At 47.6% G+C, this 19,463-nt stretch overlaps 1 protein-coding gene across 1 annotated transcript in view; it reads left to right on the forward strand.

Moving 5' to 3' along the window:
- Positions 1-352, forward strand: part of PDYN (prodynorphin) — a 1,707-nt gene extending 1,355 nt beyond the window's left edge. The window contains exon 2 of the mRNA XM_008051859.1: positions 6-352. Within this exon, the coding sequence (XP_008050050.1) occupies positions 6-352 (347 nt within the window). The remainder of the gene's footprint in view (positions 1-5) is intronic.
- The last annotated feature ends 19,111 nt before the right edge of the window (positions 353-19,463 follow it).

Genomic DNA, 19,463 nt, shown 5'->3' on the forward strand with positions numbered 1-19,463 from the left:
CGCAGACGCCGAGCGGAGGGCCGACGCCCCGCCGGGCGATGGCGCCGCGGAAGCCGGCGCCCCAGACCTCCACGCGGAGGATCCCAGGGCGCAGGTCAAACGCTACGGGGGCTTTCTGCGCAAATACCCCAAGCGGAGCTCAGAGGTGGCGGGGGAGGGCGAGGGCGAGGGGGGCAGCATGGGCCACGAGGACTTGTACAAACGCTACGGGGGCTTCCTGCGGCGCATTCGTCCCAAGCTCAAGTGGGACAACCAGAAGCGCTATGGCGGTTTCCTCCGGCGCCAGTTCAAGGTGGTGACACGGTCTCAGGAGGACCCCAACGCCTACTCCGGAGAGCTTTTCGACGCATAAGCGCGCCCCGCGTGGAGTCGGTCGGGAGCGTGTCCTGACACGAATCCTAGTGTATGTGCCCGTCCCGTGCTCAGCTCAGCAGTCATCTACAGAATATCCGAGCCCAGCCTGCCTCTTTCCCGCCTGGGAGTCCAGTACTTGTCTGGGTCAGTGATGGGAAGGGGTGGAGGCTCAGACCCCAGACTCTAAAACTACCAACAGCTGCAGCTTGTGGTATCAATCCCTCCACCCCATTCACGTGACTCCCCGGTTCCAGGAGTGCAGAGTGACTTGCACTTTGCGCCTGTGGATCTATGATCGCCAGGCTTAACTTTCAGAAGAGGTATGGGCATGACCCCTTATGCAGATAGTATCTACATGTGCCATAAAACAATAAGATTAGAAATTCAGAGCAAGGTAGGTAAACACAGACATTCGGACATTGGATTCCCAAGTCTCAAAGGATCTCTCTGTGCACCCCATTTTGGAGATCATGTGTTAGGCAAAAAGCCTAAACGCTGCCCTTTATTGGAGCAGGCATCCTGACACTTGAGAGATCACTCTTCCAGCAGGTTAAACCTTTAACTGGTGTACTCCGAGTTCTCCAGCAGGTTAAACCTTTAACTGGTGTACTCCGAGTTTAGAAAGGCACATCTGGAAGAACTGGGTTCCTGCCCTCCCGGCCATGTTGGTACCTGGGACAGCGCCCAGCTGCTCACAGAAGAGCGGAGTGAAAAGCCCTTTCAGAAATGACTGAGAGCCAGTCTCCTCTGGAAGCCGAAACTATCAAGGAGGGAGCAAGGCAAACCGATTTGTTCTGTGCAACAAACTCAAAATGTGGATCAGTTCCCTCAGCCCTCATTAAGCTAATTAAACTGATCGGTATCACACTCCTACCCCATGCTGAACTGAAGCAGAGTCAAGTTGAAGTTAAGCACAGCCATGTTCTTGAGCAGCTGAGTTGGCTGCCAAGAGTCCAGGCCATCTGGCCCAACATATGCATTGGGCATTGGGTGAGGGACTCCAGAAGCAGCAGCCAGAAAGAGAAAAAGGCCCTCTCCAACCCCCATGGCGAATGTTTCCTCTTAATGTCTCAAAATAAAACCAGAAAGAGGAATGAAATGATTAAGTGCTTGAGGCCAAATTAGTTCCCTTGATTCAGATAACCCAGAATCAGAGGCAGAGACCTCCTGATGTCTTGATTTCAGTCAAAGTCTCCCCTGCCCCCTGCTCACTGGGAATCCAGGTACTATACTTTGGTTTGTGGGTCCAGGATGGGGCTGGACAGGAGAGGAAACAGACTTGAGTTTGGATAATTTGTACAAGATGCTGCTGAGCACACCTCTTCATGCAGAGCCACCAGGCATCTCATGGTGTTCTGAAATGTATAGATTGTCTTATTTTGTGTGCTTCTAAAAAAATCCCGTTTATGCAATTTACTTGGAATTTGCTTAGTCCTTAATAGGCCTGTGTAATTTACTGCTCCTCCGGTACATTAAATAAAAGATGCTGATGACTTGGAGTGTATGTATGCATGCACGCGCATGTGCGCCTCAGTCCCCAGAAAGCAAAAAAATCATTTGCAGATACGTGCTCATGAATAAAAAAAAAAAACACATATACATCACATACATATACAAATATGTGTATACACACATACACATTACACATGTATACATACATCACATACATATACATATACACCTATGCATATACATCGCATGTATATGTGTATACACATATGCATAAATACACAAATACATCACATGTGTATGCATATACACCTATGCATATCCATATACATACATCCAGGTTAGAAAACTAAGAGTGGGATAACAGAGCAATGACTTCAGAGTGTTTCAGCCTTAACTTTATTTTTTATTTTAAAGATGTGGGGTACAAATCAGGATTAGGTATACAAATGTTCATTATGCAGATACCCTTGTTGATGAGGTGTGCATCCCCTCCCCCAGCAGATTCCCACTACTGTCAATCCCACCCTCCCCCCCAACAGTTTTCCACTACTGTCAATCTTTTCTTTTCTTTTCTTGAGTTAGAGTCTCACTCCGTCACCCAGACTGGAGTACAGTGGTATGCCCCTGGCCACCACAGCCTCCACCTGCTGGGCTCCGGCGATCCTTCCACCTCAGCCTACCAAGTAGCTAGAACTACAGGCATGTGCTACCATACCTGGCTAATTTTTGCTTTATTGTAGAGATGAGGTCTCGCCAAGTTGCCTGGGTGGGTCTAGAACCTGCGGGCTCTGGCAATCCACTTGCCTCGGCCTCCCAAAGTTCCGGGATTATAGGCTGAGTCACTGAGCCTGGCCACCAATCCTTTCCTTTATTACTATAATTGTTCAAGGTTTGCTTATGAGTGAGAACATGTGATACTCGGTTCTTAGTTTCTGTGATAGATCACTCAGTATTATAGACTCTAAGTCCATCCAAGTTGCTGTGACGTTCATAACTTTGTCCTTCTTTATGGCTGTGTAATATTCCATCGTGTATATGTACCACATTTTTTTTTATCCAGTCCCCTTTTGATGGGCATCATGATTGGTTCCATGTTTTTTCAGCCTTAACTTTGAAAATTGCATCTATGTGACCTTGAGTAAGCCATTTGACCTCTCTGAGCCTTCATGCCCTCCTCCATAAAATAAAGACTAACAGCGCCCACTTTGTGGGGTCCATGAGCTCATGTGTGAAAAGACCCTGGTACACAGTAAGTTGCTCAGTAAAGGAAGGTTTCCTTTCCAACATTGTTTGAAGGGATAGTGGCAAAGTCCCAGCAGTCAGCAACACAGTGGGACTAGGGGGAAGGTTGCAGGGGGAGTCTGCATCCCACGTAACCTCCAGGAGCTGTTTCCTCTGCTGGATGGCCAGGACAAGATGGACAGGGATGATCCTAGCTGTGGGTGTTAGGGTGGCAGGATGCTCTGGCCATGGCATAGTGTCCTTTACTAAAAGACGTTCTTCACCAAAGGGTGCAGAGGAGGCATCTATACAGGATGAATGTGAAAGAGTGTCGGTGGCTCTAATCCATGCATCCCACTGGGACACTGGCTTTCTGAGTGACGTCATAGTAAACACAGGGATGGGGGGGTCTCTTTCACTCAACAAATTATTACCTGAAGGTTAAGTGTGTGCAACATGCCTTTTTCTAGGTGCCGGAAGTACAGAAACATAAAATGGTCAAGTGTCTGCTCTTACAGAATGTACAATCTTATGGGGGAAACAAACAAGTCAACAGAAGTATAAACAAATCTAAAATGAAAACTAGTGGAGGCCGAGCTTGGAGACTCAGCCTGTAATCCCAGCACTTTGGGAAGCCAAGGCAAGTGGATCGCCTGAGCCTCTGGGTTCAAGACTCGCCCGGGCAACTTGGCGAGACCTTGTTCCCACCATATATAAAAAATTAGCTGGGTGTGGTAGCACGCACGTGTAATTCCAGCTACTTGGTGGCAGAGGTGGAGGGATCGCTGGAGCCCAGCAGGTCAACACTGGGGTGGCTTGTGAGTTTGCCACTGAACTCCATTCTGGGCAACAGAGTAAGACTCCAACTCAAAAAAAAAAGAAAAGAAAGAAAGAAAACTAGTGATAACTGTTGTGAAGGAAATAGCTGGGACATAGAGATGGGGAGAAATCTCCCTCAGGTATTTAGAAAATCCTTCTCTGAAGACTATATCTTTCTTGATATTCATAGGATCATCACATTGGAAAGAACCTGAGGTTTGGGTTCATCTTATCCAACTATCTACCTGGGCCAAGATTGACACATTGATAATAAACTTTAATCTGTTTGAATACTTGTACTGACTTGGATTTCACAATACATTTCTCCTCCTTAGCGATCTGATGTTGGAAAGTTCCATCTTTATATTAGGTTTAAATTTAGGTTTCTGCTATTTTCATCCATTGCATCTTGATCCTGTTGTTGTTAGTCTGGGAGCTTCTCTAGGGAAGACTTTTCTGTCACTTGAGAACAATGGCTCCTGACTATCTCAAATGAGTTAAACAAACAAACAAACAAACAAACAAACCCAGGAAATCTGTTGGCTCTCATACGTGAAAAATCCAGGGATATTTAGTTTCAGATATAGCTTGATCAAGGGACTCAATAAGAACATCAGGGCCTCCCCATCACTAGGCTCTTTTCTCCCCTGTGTTGGGTTCATCCTAAGACTCTATGTGGCTTTTAGGATGGCTGAGGGACCCTCCAGGCCATACCATGTGGGTTCAAGTTCTGAATGATATTTTCACAGCAACCCCAGTCAAAGTTTCGTGACATCTCATTGGTTCTGATTGGGTCACATGTCCCATCCTGAGCTCATGCTAACTAATGTGAATAGATCAATGCTATGCTCCATTTGTCAGTACTGGACCACATGGACACCACTGAGCCACGTGCTTTTAAGGGATGGGTTCAACCCCACTAGAAGTGGAGAAGGAAGGGGCTGGTTCTTGGGAGAAAGATCAAAGCATGGTTCCCAGTGGGAGGGTGAATGAATGCCAGACCACCCTGAAGTCAACAGTCGGTCACGCCCTTAGTGAGTAAAGAGAGTGGTTGGGGACTGAGGTGACCTGGGGAGCACATGCGGTTGAGACAGTGCCCCAGCAGGGTGATACCTTCTGATGTTCCAGAGACTTCAGACATCTGGGTCTGTGTATGGCATCTCAGTTTTTCTATGTAGGCAAGCAAGTTTTGGGAAGTGTGAAGTAAGACAAACGATAACATGCTTGGAATAAGACCCACCACTCTCTCACCACGACTCTGTGGGTTCTTTCTCAATTTTTTTTTTTTTACGAGAAACACTCCTTCTTTCTTTTTAAAACTTTCCCCGTGTGCCATAGATTACAGAATGAGGCTGCCCTGGCCCCCTTTTCTGGACCTATGTCATTTGGTCAAGGAGGCATGTTCACCCAGGGAGGAAGGAGCCTGGTAAACGTCCCTGGATTCAGTGATGCAAAGTGAACCCGATAACTGAGAGGTGGATGACACACATTGCTGCCCCTCTTGAAGGGTGGTGCCTCTGATTATGGTCTTCCCGACGTCACTTGGTGAGGCACACACCTGCTGAAGGGACAAAATGATGCTGATGGTAAGAAAAGATAAAATAAAAGGGATTTTTGAATCGAGCCGTAGCATCCATGCTGTAAAGTGTACTCAAGTGTGTCACTCAATGGACCCTTCCGAATGCATACACCTGTGTGACCCCCGCATTCTAGGATGTCTTCAGCAGCCGGGGGGCTCAAGGAGATGGTTTTGGTTTTTTTTGAGTTGGAGTCTCACTCTGTCACCCAAACTGGAGTGCAGTGGCTACTCCCGGCCACTGCAACTTCAACCTGCTGGGTTCTGGCAATCCCTCCGCCTCGGCCTTCCAAGTAGCTGGAACTACAGGCGCGCGCTACCACGCCCGGCTAATTTTTGACTTATTGTAGAGGTGAGGTCTCACCAAGTTGCCCAGGAGGGTCTCGAACCCTTGGGCTCAGGCAATCCACTCACCTCAGTCTCCCAAAGTGCTGGGGTTACAGGCTGAGCCACTGAGCCTGGCTAAGGAGATGGTTTTAATGAGCTGTTTGTGAGACTGTGGAGTGAGTTGGAATTAGACTTGGAATCAAAACATCGCCGGCCTCACAGAGTCCTGGTCCTTTGTCTATGCCACAAAGGCCATGGCGCAGCGACCACAGACCAGGCACCGGTTAAAGATGCCAACATCCTGGTAACCTTAAAAGAGCATGTTACTAATAAGCGCACAGTTTCCACGACAACATCGTATGCCACCACCAGCGAGGAAAGTCTTGTCATAATGATCACGACAATCATTATGATCCCTGGGATTTGGATTGCCTCCCCTGCCCCATGCTCCAAGCCCTTCACACAATTGAGCCCAGCCACTGGGCTTGTCTGTTAATTAAAGGCCTGGAAGTGAAGACAACAAAAATCCCCATGCCAGCTTCAGGGACAATGGTTCCCTGATAGATGTCATCTCGGCATTCTTGACTCACGTGCTGAGTCCATGTCACCTCCCATTAGATGTGGAGATTTATCATGGAGATTTATAATTACTCCTCTATATGTAAATCCACACAGTGCTGCACTCCCCTGCTGTTTGTCATGTCTCTGTCTCATTTAGGGCAAGCCCCATTATTCCATGTTCCCAAGGCTCCCCTCACCCTTTACCACCTGTGACATGAAGTTCTGAAAATGCGCACCTGTCTCACACCTAAATCCCTTGTGAGGACTGCTGAGCTCCTCAGGGTGGGAAATCCCAGAGGGCTTTCTGATAAGGTCTGTGCATTGTTTGGGTTTGAAGAAGCAGCCTTGGGCTGAGTGTCTGGGGCCTGGGAGCCTGTGGAGGGTCCTGGCTCTGCTGACCAGCTGTGGGAGGTGGCTGCACCTCCCCAGGACAATCTTCTCTTCTGTAAAATATGCTGATGATATCAGAACGTCCTGGCAGAAGTGGTCACACACCTGCTCTATCTCCATCAGTAAACACTGAACAAATCAACCGCATCTCACTTTCCACAGCCTGAAATGGGGATGATTGTTTCTACACTGGTGGGTAGAGAGAGGTCACAGGGGAAGACACGAGGACAACACCTGCCCCTAAGTTGTTGGGTAATCAGTGTTAATGCCCTCTGCCTCAGAACTCATCCAATCTTGGATGAACACTTATTGAGCATTTATTGTATACCTTGCACCAGGTGAGGGGCAGGGGATTCAGTGGTGATTAAGCAGAGTCCCTGCTTCCTGGGACTCACATTCCAGCGGGGAGACCGGTGGCCTCTCAGGGAACAAAGAGCTCCGTGTTTCAGGTGGTTTCGAGCGCTGTGAAGGAAAACACTGTGATATGAGTGGGGGGGTGGGCACTTGTGACTCAGAGAGGTCACAAAGGGCACTCTGAGGGATGATAACTGACCAGAGGTGTGTGGAAGGTGAGGGTGGGGCTGTGGGTGTCTGGGCAAGGGGGTGGGGGGAAGAGCCTTCCAGACAGAGGGAAGAACAAGTTCAAGAGCCCCGAGGAGGGATTGTGGCTGTTGGTGTACAGAAGAGTGAGGAAACTGAGGGAACCAGGAAAGCCGACGTGGATGGGGCTGGGCTCCTGAATCTCGCCTCGTCCCTGCGACTCTGTCACATGTGACTCTGAAGCCCCTCTTACTCCCTAAGCATCCTGGTTTGGATGAGTTATAACACTGTATTGTTGCCCAACTTATACGCCACAGAAAGGACCTTGGCTTTGGGCCCACAGAGACATGGGTCCACTGGAGGGTTTTAAGTACAGGAAGGCTGCTATCCCTTCTGGGTTTAAAGGGATGATGCTGGACATTGTGTTAAGAGCAGGCTGCACCATAAAGAAAGACGAAATTATGAACTTCGGCCAGGCTCAGTGGCTGAGCCTGTAATCCCAGCACTTTGGGAGGCTGAGGTGAGAGAACTGTCTGAACCCACGGGTTCGAGACCCACCTGGGCAACTTGGTGAGACTTCGTCTCTACAATAAAATAAAATTAAAAAAAAAATTAGCCAGATGTGGTAGCATACGCCTGTAGTTCCAGCTACTTGGAAGGCTGAGGTGGAAGGATCGCTGGAGCCAGTAGGTCGAGGCTGCGGTGGCTGGGAGCATGCCACTGCCCTCCAGCCCGGGTGACAGAGTGAGACTCCAACTCAAAAAAAAAAAAATTTATGAACTTCACAGCAACTTGGATGGACTCAGAATCTACATACTCAATGATCTATCACAGAAATAAAGAATTGAGTACCACATGTTCTCACCCATAAGCAGACCCTGAACACTTATCATAATACTATAAGAAAGGGATTGTCAGTAGTGGGAAACTGCCAGGGGAGGGGGGAGCATACCTCATCAGTAAGGGTGCCTGATCCCAACCCTGGCGAAGTACGGCCCAGACTTTACCTGTACAATGACCATTTGTATATCTCATCCTGATTTGTAACCCACATCTTTAAAATAAAAATTTAAAAAGCAACAAAAAGGACAGGCTGTGGGAGCATGAGGGAACATTCCATGGTCTTGCCTGCAAAGAATACCCTCCAGAGTGAAAGATGAAAGATGGGTATTGGGAATGACACGGGACTTGACTTTTCTTGAGTTGGAGTCTCACTCCATCGCCCAGACTGGAGTGTCGTGGCCGCTCCCGGTCACCGCAGCCTCGACCTGCTGGGCTCCGGTGATCCTTCCGTCTCAGCCCTCCAAGTAGCCGGAATTACAGGCATGCGCTACCACGCCCGGCTGATTTTTTGATTGATTGTAGAGATGAGTTCTCGCTGCCCAGGTGGGTCTCGAACCCGCAGGCTCAGGCAATCCACTCACCTCAGCCTCCCAAAGGCGCGGGATTACAGGCTGAGCCACCGAGCCCCACTGGACTTGACTTTCTTGAGATCAAAGCCCAGTCACAATGTTCTCTGCTTAATAGGCAGCCGTGGGCAACAGGACCGAGCCCCTGGCTAGGGCGAGCTCTCAGAACGCTACCAGTGTAGTGATGGGTTGCACTTAAGAAATGTGTGTACAGAGGCCAGCTCCAAGCCTTGCCTCCCACCCGGCTCAGCCTTGAGAAACAGCCTTGTGGTTTGAGCTTTAGGGGAGAAAGGTCTCCGAATTGGGACTTACTTTACATAAAAGATATAGCATTGGAAAGTGTATAAATCAAATTTTTGCAAATCAAATTATATTTCAATGTACTAGGGAGTATTGCTCTTCAGTGTCCTTGTTGATTTTACAGATTACAACAGTGTCTCTTGCTCATGTAGGAGTCATTTGAAAAACACAGAGAGCATCAAGAAGGCTCACATGGAATTAACCAACAGCCAGGGTTCAGATAACAAGCATTTCCTGAGCCCCTGCTTTGGGCCAAGGCCCAGTGAGGATGAATGCATTAAAGGGGATACCCTGGAAGTGCACGCGTGACCTCTGTGCTCAAGGAGTTTGCAGCTGGGTAGGAAAGATCCCAAAGAGCAAATAACTATGAAAAATAAACAAAGAATGACTTTGGGAAGAGTGACTAGTAAAGATCATTGCAGGTGTGGGGAGCAGAGTCCTGGCCTGTGGAAGGCTGAGGCTGGTGACTTCACGAGGAAGTGACTTTGGAGTTGAGACCTGAAGGGCAGCAAGAGAAAGCTAGCATGAATGGGAGTGAGTACAGGGAGGTTTGAGTGACTGTGCAAAGGCATAGAGAGGGAGCTTGATCATGCCAGACCTGTAAGCCATGTGGGCCTCATCTTAGGAACAAGAATTTCAAACAAAGATGTGACATAGCCATTGTGCTGAATCAGAGTTTTCTGGGCCAAGGTGAGACACAAATATTTAAACCTACACCTCTAACAAAGAAAAAAAAATCACCATTGATCTCACCTCTCAGAGATGACTATGATTAGTATTTTAACATATGTTCTCCCAAGGTGGTTCCTCTGCTTGTCTCTGAAGATTGGATAATATGCTTTTCTCATTTAATATTATAATGCTTATTTTCGTTTGTTTGTTTGAGTCAGGGTCTCACTCTGTCACCCAGGCTGGAGTGCAGTTACAGCCTCGACCTCCTGGGCTCAGGCTATCCTTCCACATCTGCCTTCCAAGTGGCTGGGACAACAGGTGCATGCCACCACACTTGGCTGATTTTTTACATTTTTTTTTTTTTGGTAGAGATGAGGTCTTGCTATGTTGGCAGGTCTTGAACTCCTGGGCTCAAGAGATCCTCCCACCTCGACCTCCTGAAGTATTGGGATTCAGGTGTGGGCCACCATGCCTGGCCAAATGTCTTAAGCATTTTTTACACATTCGTTATACGTGTCCATTATAAATCTACATAATCATAAGAGTTCACAAATTAAATATAACATCATTTACTGAAGGATTTCCTGTTGTACATTACAGTTTGTCTAGAATGTTCCCAGATGTCCTCTTTAAAGCACCTCTTTTACTTTTAGAAGAGTCCTAGATGAAAAATGAGATGGTCACTCTTCCTATGGGATAAACATTTGAGTTGCTTTCATTGTTGTTATTGCTGTTGTAAATAACCCTGCAACAAATGTATTTCAACCAATCAGCTTCAACACCACATAGTCACAGCTGGTTGGCTATAAAGGTCCTTAAAATTCACGTCGTGTTTCTTAAACTTCAGACATCCACATGTGATCTGCCACAGCCAAGCACTGCCGACACTATCTTTCAACATTCTTCTTTAATTCGACGTCCTTTAAAAAAAACCGTGAATGAGCTGATTTAAGTAGGAAGCTTAATGTTATTACCATGAATGGAAAGCCAGCATTATATTCCATTAATAGAAGTGGTATCACAATGGATTCACACAACGATTCAGGGAACAAAGCCACGAGGGAGCTGCTCCGAGCCACGCCTGATGGGGACCGGACAAAAGGAAGCTTTGCCGGCATGGGCACGGGAGGGGTGTTAAGACCCACCAGCCTCAGACAGAGCCTTTCTCTTCAGCAGAATGGGAATGTTTCAAGAGCATTAAAAACATCCTCCCTCTGGGTCTGCAGGTGGCAAAGCTGGGCCTCGCGATAGCCTCGGCTCACATGGGCTTCATGCTCCGTGGGCATGAACATGGCATGCTGAGCGTAAGAGCGGCATGGTTATGCCCCGTTACCATGTAATGAACACTGCTCTTTGTCAAGCCCTGTGCTCGCCACTGATTCATTGAGTCACTCATTCATTCATCTTAAAGACTCCTCAGTCAGCTGCCCGAGCTCCTGGAGTTTACTCTCTAGAGGATAAGTTGAGAAAAAACAAATAAAACTCCATCATCGCTACATATTTATTTATTTACTGAACCAAACTCTCACTTTGCCATCCAGGCTGGAGTGCAGTCAGCAATCACAGCTCAACTGCAGCCTCGATCTCCCAGGTTCAGGTGATCCTTCTGCCTCAGCCTCCCAAGTAGCTGGGACTACAGGCACACACCTCCATGCCTGGATAATTGTTTTGTTTTGTAGAGATGAGGTCTTGCTGTATTGCCCAGGCTGGTCTCAAACTCCTGGGCTCAATTAATTCGCCCACCTTGGCCTCCCAAAGTGCTAGGATTACAGGTGTGCCACTACACCGGGCTCCATTGTAACTTCATGTAAGTTAAGTGATATAGAAGCTTTAATTAAAAAAAAAATAGACTTTAATTTTTAGTCTTAGGTTTACAGAAAAACAGAGTGAAAGCACAGAATCCCCACATATCCCTTCACCTCCCCAGACCCAACCAGTTTCTGCTGTGAGGACGTCATGCATTGTGTGGAATGCTCGTCCCAGGGGATTAAACAGTACTGAGACATCACTAGGGGTCACTCAGTGCTGTACATTCTATGGGCCTTGACAAACGTAGAATGGCATGCATAGCACCACATGGAAATCAGAGTTCCCCTTCCCTGCATATCCTGTGTTCAGCATATTCTTTTTTTTAATTAAAAAATTTTTTTTTTATTTTAAAGATGCAGTACAATTCAGGGTTAGGTATACAAATGTTCATTATGCAGGTACCTTTGTTGATGAGGTGTGTTGCTCCCTCCCCTGGCAATTTCCCTCAGCTGCCAATCCCACCCTCCCTTCTCTAGCAATTTCCAACTACTGCCAATTCCTTTCTTTTTTTTTTTTTTTTGAGTTGGAGTCTCACTCTGTCACCCAGACTGGAGTGCAGTGGACGCTCCTGGCCACCACAGCCTCGACCTGCTGGGCTCCGGCGATCCTTTCACCTCAGCCTTCCAAGTAGCTGGAACCACAGGCGCGCGCTACCATGCCCGGCTAATTTTTGACTTATTGTAGAGATGAGGTCCCGCCAAGTTGCCCAGGGGATCTTGAACCCGCGGGCTGAGGCAATCCACTCACCTCAGCCTCCCAAGGCATGGGATTACAGGCTGAGCCACCCAGCCCGGCTGCCAATTCCTTTCTTGTAGTATTACGATAATTGTTCAAGGCTTATAAGTGAGAACATATGGTACTCTGTTCTTTGTTCCTGTGATAGATCGACTTCAAATTCATTCAAGTTGCTGTGAAGTCCATGTATTTGTCCTTCTTTATGGCTGCATAATATTCTATTGTGTATATTTACCACATTTTTAAAATCCAGTCTAGCTTCCATGGGCAGCATGGTTGATTCCATGTTTTTTGCTATTCTGAATAGAGCTGCAACAAACACACGTGTACAGATATCTTTTTTGTGGAATGATTTGAGTTCCTCCGGGTATATTCCCAGTAGGGGAATTGCTTGGTTATATAGAAGGTCAATTTCTAGTACTTTCAGAAATTGCCACACTGTCTTCCGACGAGGTTGCACTAGTTTGCATTCCCACCAGCAGTGTAGAAGTGTTCCTTTTTCTCCGCATCCTTGCCAGCATCTGTTGTTTGTTTTATTAATGATGGCCATTCTTACTGGGTTTAGGTGGTATCTCAATGTGGCTTTGATTTGCATTTCTCTGATGATAAGTGAGACTGAGTATCTTTTCACTTCTGTTGGCTGCCTGTATCTCTTCTTTTGAGAAGTGTCTATTCATGTCTTTTGCCCACTGTTTAATGGAGTTGTTTTTTTCCTTTTGGCATCTTTGAGTTCCTTGTAGATCCTAGATGTTAGGCCTTTGTCAGATATACAGTTGGCAAATGTTTTTTCTCAGTCTGTGGGCTGTCTCCCTGTTTTCTTGATGGATTCTTTTGCTTTGCAGAAGCTCATCAGTTTGATGAGGTCCCACTTGTCCATCTTATTTTTTACGGTATAGGCACTTAGGGTTCTGGTCAGGAATTGGTTGCCAGTTCCAATTTTCATAGGAATTTCCAATTTCTGGCATTTTCTAAGATTCTTACAGTTTGAAGTTTTATGTTTAGGTCTTTGATTCATTTCGAGTTAATTTTTGTGTGTGGTGATAGGTAGGGGTTTCAAACTTCTGCATGTGATCTATGCTCAGTGTATTCATCCTTCCTCTGGAAACCACTGGAAACCACTGATCTTTTGCTGACCCCATGGTTGTGCCTTTTCAAAATGGCATATAGGTGGAACCAAACAGTGTTGCCTTTTCAGACTGGCTTCTTTCACTTAGCAATATGCATTGACGTTTCTACCATGTCTTTTTTGCAGTTTGATAGTTCGTTTCTTTTTACTGCTGAATAATATTCCACTGGATGCATGTTGCTCAGCTTATCCATTCCCCTCCTGAAAGATGTCTTGGTTGCTTCCAAGTACTGGCAACTACAAATATAGCTGCTAAAAGCATCCATGTGCAGGTCTGTGTGGACGTAAGTTTTCAACTAAAAGCTTCCATTTTTATAAAAGTTAGAATGTAATTGCAGTGTTTTTATGTCCTTTGAAGGGATGGACTGGGTCTTTTGACAATATATGGTCAGGGAAGACTTCTCTGGGAAGATGACATTTAAAAGAAGACTTGAGGGGTGGGAAGGAGTCAGCTATGAACTAGCTGAGGAGAGGGCACCCTGGGCGGAGGGAACACGGCTGGCAAAGGCCCAGAGGCGGAAGCCCAAGGAGGGCTTGAGAAGCGTGAGAAGGCCTGGAAGGCTGGTGGGGACCAGAGGAAGTGAGAGCCAGGCAGGCCCTAAGGCCACAGCAAACATCTGAGACTTGAATTGCTGAACCTCTGGGAAGTCATGTGGGGCCTCCACAGGGACTGAAGGGACTGAGCACTGCAGGGTGTTTGTTGACAGAATCTCAGAGATCTCCCAACCACCCCACGAGGTCAGGATACAGTCTCCATCTAGCAGGTCTGGAAACTGAGGCTCAGAGCAGGAGAAGACTTGCATTCCCTGTATAACTTGACTTGAGGGACGCTATAGCTCAGAGCCTGGAAAGAGAGAGCGGTAGAATCCACAAGGAAGACTCTAGTATCTATCTGAGCTACGGCCTGAGCAGACAGCAAGGGCAAGAAACGGCTTCAGAATTCAATTAGGCAATAAGGAGATTAGCAAAGGAAGCCGGCTTTGACCTCCTGGCTTTGGGGGAGGGCAAGGCAAGGAGTAGCAGGGAGGGGGCTCTCATCTCAGATCAGACAGAGGAACTAGGTAATGGCATGGCCAGAATCTAATTGCCCACAAGACCAACCTCTTTAGAGGAAATGGAGTCCCTTGTTGTCATGGCAACCAATTAAAAAGGGCTCAGCATGTCCATCAGCAGCAAGAGAGAATCACCCTGGACACCGAGGCATCACATAAAAGCAAAAATCTCTGGACCAGAGGCACACAGGTGCACCAGGATTCAGTTCACTCAAGACCCCAAACCATCATGCCTTGTTTCTCTCATAAAAAAGTCAGAGGTGGGCAGCCTAGGGTCGTGTTTTATTTAGCTTTCACTAAACTAAGCGAAAATTCTCAAGCTTGGCAGCTGAAGACAACCATGCATCTCCTACTTCATGATCTGGTGAGGCACCCGCTACCCCGTGGTTCCACCCAGACTCCTACCTGTGCTGTGCCAGCTGAGGGTGACCAGGACTAGAAGGTTCCATAAGGCTCACCAGAGTGCTGGCAGCGGGAGCTCCTGGCTGGAGATTCTCATCCTCCAGGAGGCTTCACTGGCTTCCTCACATGGGCATCTTAAGCCTCGGAAGTCACCCCCTGCCCATTGTGCCGTGTGTTACAGGCAGAGTCACAGGACACATCCAGACTTGGGGGCAGATGGGCTTCCTCTCTGAGTGGGAATAAGGAAAAGTCACATTGCCAAGAAGCACCAGGAAGGGAAGATCTTTCCAGACAGCCTCTCACGGGCTGAAGTCGACATTCTGCTCCAGCCCTAGAGGGGCGCCTGGACATCCAGGTCCAAGATGGCACCTAGAGTCCAACCACTGTGCCTGCAGTCCAGGAGGCAAGATGGAGAAACAAAAAGAGGGGAAAGGATACACACACCAACTCTCTTTTCTGAGAGGTTTCTGGAAGTTGCCACATAACATTTCTGCTTATATCTCACTGGCCAGAACTGAGCCACGTGGCCATGCTTAGCTGCAAGGGAGGCTGGGACATCCTGTCTTTATTCTAAGGGCCCAAATTCCCACTTAGAATCTGAGGTTCTATTTCTAAAGAGGAAAGAGTATGGGTTTTGGGGACCCAGCAGATTCTCCACAGTTTGGAACTTTTGCCCCGAGATAGTACAATGTACTGAACAAGGTCATTCCAATTCCCTTGCAATGAGAACTTTGCCTCAATGGACAGATGGCGTTTAACCCTGCAAAGGTTTAGAAGTCAAACCCGTATTATTGTGTACTTGGTATTTAAAGTATTCATAACATTGAAGAGGTTTTTTTTTGCACATTAGAGTATGAACAAATTAGCCTTGTGACTCCAATTTAAAATATGTAATTGAGTTTAGACTTACGATTCTTCCATCAAGAAGCATACGAGACTTCTTAAACTAAATTTATAAATGACTCCAGAATGTATTAGAGATCTTATGATTCACTGTTGTATACGTTTTTAAATTAGATTTTCCAAAGTAGTTTAAGTACTTGGAAAGTTTTGCTTGTCAGGTCAGGCAATGGAAGTGTTTAAAAAAGAAAATTGAATATGTTAAATTAGTAAGTCCTGTGTAAAATGTTGAAGATAATTTAATTAACCAAGTTTGCAAATGGGACGGATCGTATAACTGACTGTGAGCCGATTGACCATTAATCAAAAGCCCCTTGAAACTGACTGCCTAGAAAGAGAATAATAAGTTTTGTAAATTGAACTTAAAGACTTAAGAATGACTAGAGGTTTTTAAAAGCCACTGTAATGCATTGAATATTAATTAAGTAGCCTGTTCTTGCAAGAAACCTTTGCTGCACCCCAAAAATCTCTTCCACTGACCTTCCTGCATTCATTTGGGAAATAAGTTGGAGCTTGGAGGTAACCCCAAAGTCCTTAGCTTGCTGGTTACACAAAGCATTCTGGGCAGGGAACATTAAGGAGATGAAATGGCACCTGACTGGGATGGAAACAGCGAGAGAAAAGGCATGGAGGAAGAGCTCCGTGCAGGTCGGGCACACATGTGCATGTCCCCAGAGCACATACAGGCCCGGAGCCCCTGGGAGGACCCTATCACCTCAGCCCATCCTCCTAAGTTACGCATCAATCTCCGCTCATGAAAGGGTTGGGGCTGACCCTGAGGAGCCCTGGGGACTCTCGGGAGAGAGGGAGTCTCTGAGAGCCGTGTCCACCTCTCTGCCCGGGGAGGGACAGATCCTAGACGTTAACACTTGGAGGAGTGTCATGACTGGCCTCTGGGGCGGATGCTGCCGGAGCCACACCCAGATGGCTGGTGTGCGCTCCCCACCCCAGGCGCGGGGGGGGCAAAAGGCCAGTCCCACACCTCGTGGTCGTGCCAGACCCTCTCTAGAGCTCAGCTGGGAGAGGCTTGCAGCTGGTCCGTGGCTGAGACCCCTTGGAATGCCCCGCCGGCTGCCAAGGAAACTAGTGGGAGGGCCAGGCTCCTTCCTTAACCCTCAGCTTCGTCCCCTTCCAGGACCGCGCCTCTGCAGGTCCTCAGTGTCTGGGGAGCGAACGACGCGAGTTACAGAAAGTCCGGCACACAGTGGGCCTCGACTTAGTCCCACTCTCTCCCCAAGAGGCCCAGTGTGCTTCGGTAGTGATTCTGGGAAGTCTCAAGGAACGTCTCCGTTCTCTGCAGGGACCTCGCTCCAGCCTTCAGGGCTGCATCTGGACTTCATGGAGATCTCAGGGGGCGGGAGATCCCTGCCCCCGTCCCCCTCTGGGCAGGTGCACAGAGGAGACGCATCCACAAGAGGTGGCAGCAGCGGGCGGGTGGGCAGCGGCCGCCTGAACCTGATCTGAGCGCGCCCCCTCGTGGCGAGACAGAGCAATACACGGGGAGGGAGGCGTTCCCACCATCCAGGTGGTCTTGAGCTCAAAGAGACAAAAAGAAAATGAGGATTTAAGGAGGGAGCTCAGGGGTCATTTAATATAAATGGGCAGTCGTTAGCATTGAGGCTAGAAATCTTGGTACTGCCTATTAAAATGCACCGTCCTTCAGTGCGGATCTTTTCTCTTTGGCTGCAAATGATCAGGCAATTCCTCACTGCAAAGAAAGGGAAGACCGGCCTGGGCTCTCAGGGAATCGGCGGACAGGTGGCTCCGGAAATGCAGGCTTCACTCCGAGTAGAAAGCACTTTGTTTTTCTCCACCCCTCCTATCTTTTCTCCATTTAAATTTAAAAATGAAGATAAAAACAGGCCCAGAGTATTGTGACTATCTGGCTCTGCCTGAAGCTCTGGGGGGAATTTTAAATAAAAACGATGATGATAAAAGCAAAAATAATAAACTATAAATGCGGAGGGCTCTCAGCTAAGATTGAGACGCCTGAGTAGAAGAGCATTTCGCGAATACAAGTCTGTTAAGGGAAAAAAAAATCATTCATGACACTCGTCATGGTGAGGTAGACTTGAATCAAGGGGGTGGTAGCAGAGGGTTCAGGGTCCACCGCAGCCGGGCCTTGCCGTTGGGGGGGGGGGAAAGAGATTGACTCAACTGGGATTCCAAGGACAGTGGGCAACATGAGCCAGGAGAGGGGTGGAGTCAGCGGATGGAAATGACTAAGAGGAACCTTCTGAGTGAGAGATTTCTGGCTAAATCAACTTGATTATTGCTGAAGGCAGGCCCTGTCCAGGTTGGTCAGAGGCTAATGGTGAGAATTCAGCAGCATTCTTGCTCAAACTGGAGTCTACAGGGATGGAGAGACTTGGTCAAGCAGAGAACTCAGGAGACGACTGGTTTTGATGAGAAGAGAATCTTTACGTTCAATTCAGCTGCCTAGCTGTGCAAATGGGAACGCAAGCTTGTGCAACAGAGGAGGCTTACTAGGGGGCTTTGTAATGTTTTTAAAAATCTAGAGGCCGGGCTCAGTGGTTCTGCCAGTAACCCCAGCACTTTGAAAGGCCAAGGTGAATGGATTGCCTGAGCCCGTGGGTTCAAGACCAGCCAGGGGAACTTGGCAAGGCGTCGTCTCTACAATAAATCAAAACTTAGCCAGGCGTGGTAGTGCGGTGCCTGTAGTTCCAGCTACTTAGAAGGCTGAGGCGGAAGGATCGCCGGAGCCCAGCAGGTGGAGGCTGCAGTGACCGAAAGGCGTGCCACTGCCCTCCAGCCTGGGTGACAGAGTGAGACTCCAACTCAAAAAAAAAATCTAGAAAGGATTTCAAGCAGAACAAAAGAGTGGGGAGACTGCAGTGGACGGACTTTTGTTGAGCCCCTCTTGTTGCCATGTGGCTCCTGTTATTGCCTGTTTGTGACAACCTTGACATTATTCCATTTTACAGATGGAGAAACTGAGGCTCGGAGGAGATAGTGGCTGAGCTCAGCAGGACATAATTGAAAAGTGAAGGGCTAGGATTAGAATCTAGTCTCTGAACATCAGCCCTGGTGTTTGCCACAACACAGGGTCAACTGGTCTACCAACATTCACGTATCCATTCATTCAAATGTGGATTGAGGACTTGCAATGCACCAGATAGTTCTAAGCACTGGGTATCACAGCAGTATCCAGCTGAAGAAATTGGGACCACAGTCGTTGCTTGGGGGGCTCTGGCTTGCCATTCGTATTTCCCCACTCACCACTTTTGTTTATCTGTTCATTCATTCATCCACTTTTGTTTATTTTTGCAAAGAGTTTGCTGAATTGGTAATTCATTCATTCTCTCAATTCCTTATTTTCTCATTTACTTTTTCATTCATTCACCCAATCAGCTCACTTGCTCATTCATTCTTATGTTCATTCACTTATTTGTTCATCTACTCATTACTCACTCGTTCTCCGGCTCCATCAATCACCCACTCATTTCCTCATCCGTTCACCAATTCATACACTCATGTGTTGTACATCTATCCATCCATCCCTACACCTATCCCTCCATCAGTCCCTCATATATCCATCCATTCTTCCCTCCCTCCCATTGGTTCCCCCGTCCACTCCTCCACCCCTCCCTTCCTCCTCCCCTCCACCATTCCATCCACCTATCCATTCTGTCCATCTTCATGCTGATCCTGAAAAATAAGAAAGGAATAAAACCCAGTTCCAACCTCCAAGGCACTCACCATCTTGTTGTGGTGAGTAATGGCGAAGAAAGGCCTCCGTGACTCTGTGATTAGAACTGTGATGGAGACTGGGGGGGAAAGGGCACAGAGGGATCCTA

The sequence above is a fragment of the Carlito syrichta genome, unplaced genomic scaffold (genome assembly GCF_000164805.1).
Source record: "Carlito syrichta isolate Samal-C Ts95f unplaced genomic scaffold, Tarsius_syrichta-2.0.1 Scaffold239047, whole genome shotgun sequence".
Lineage (NCBI taxonomy): Eukaryota > Metazoa > Chordata > Mammalia > Primates > Tarsiidae > Carlito > Carlito syrichta.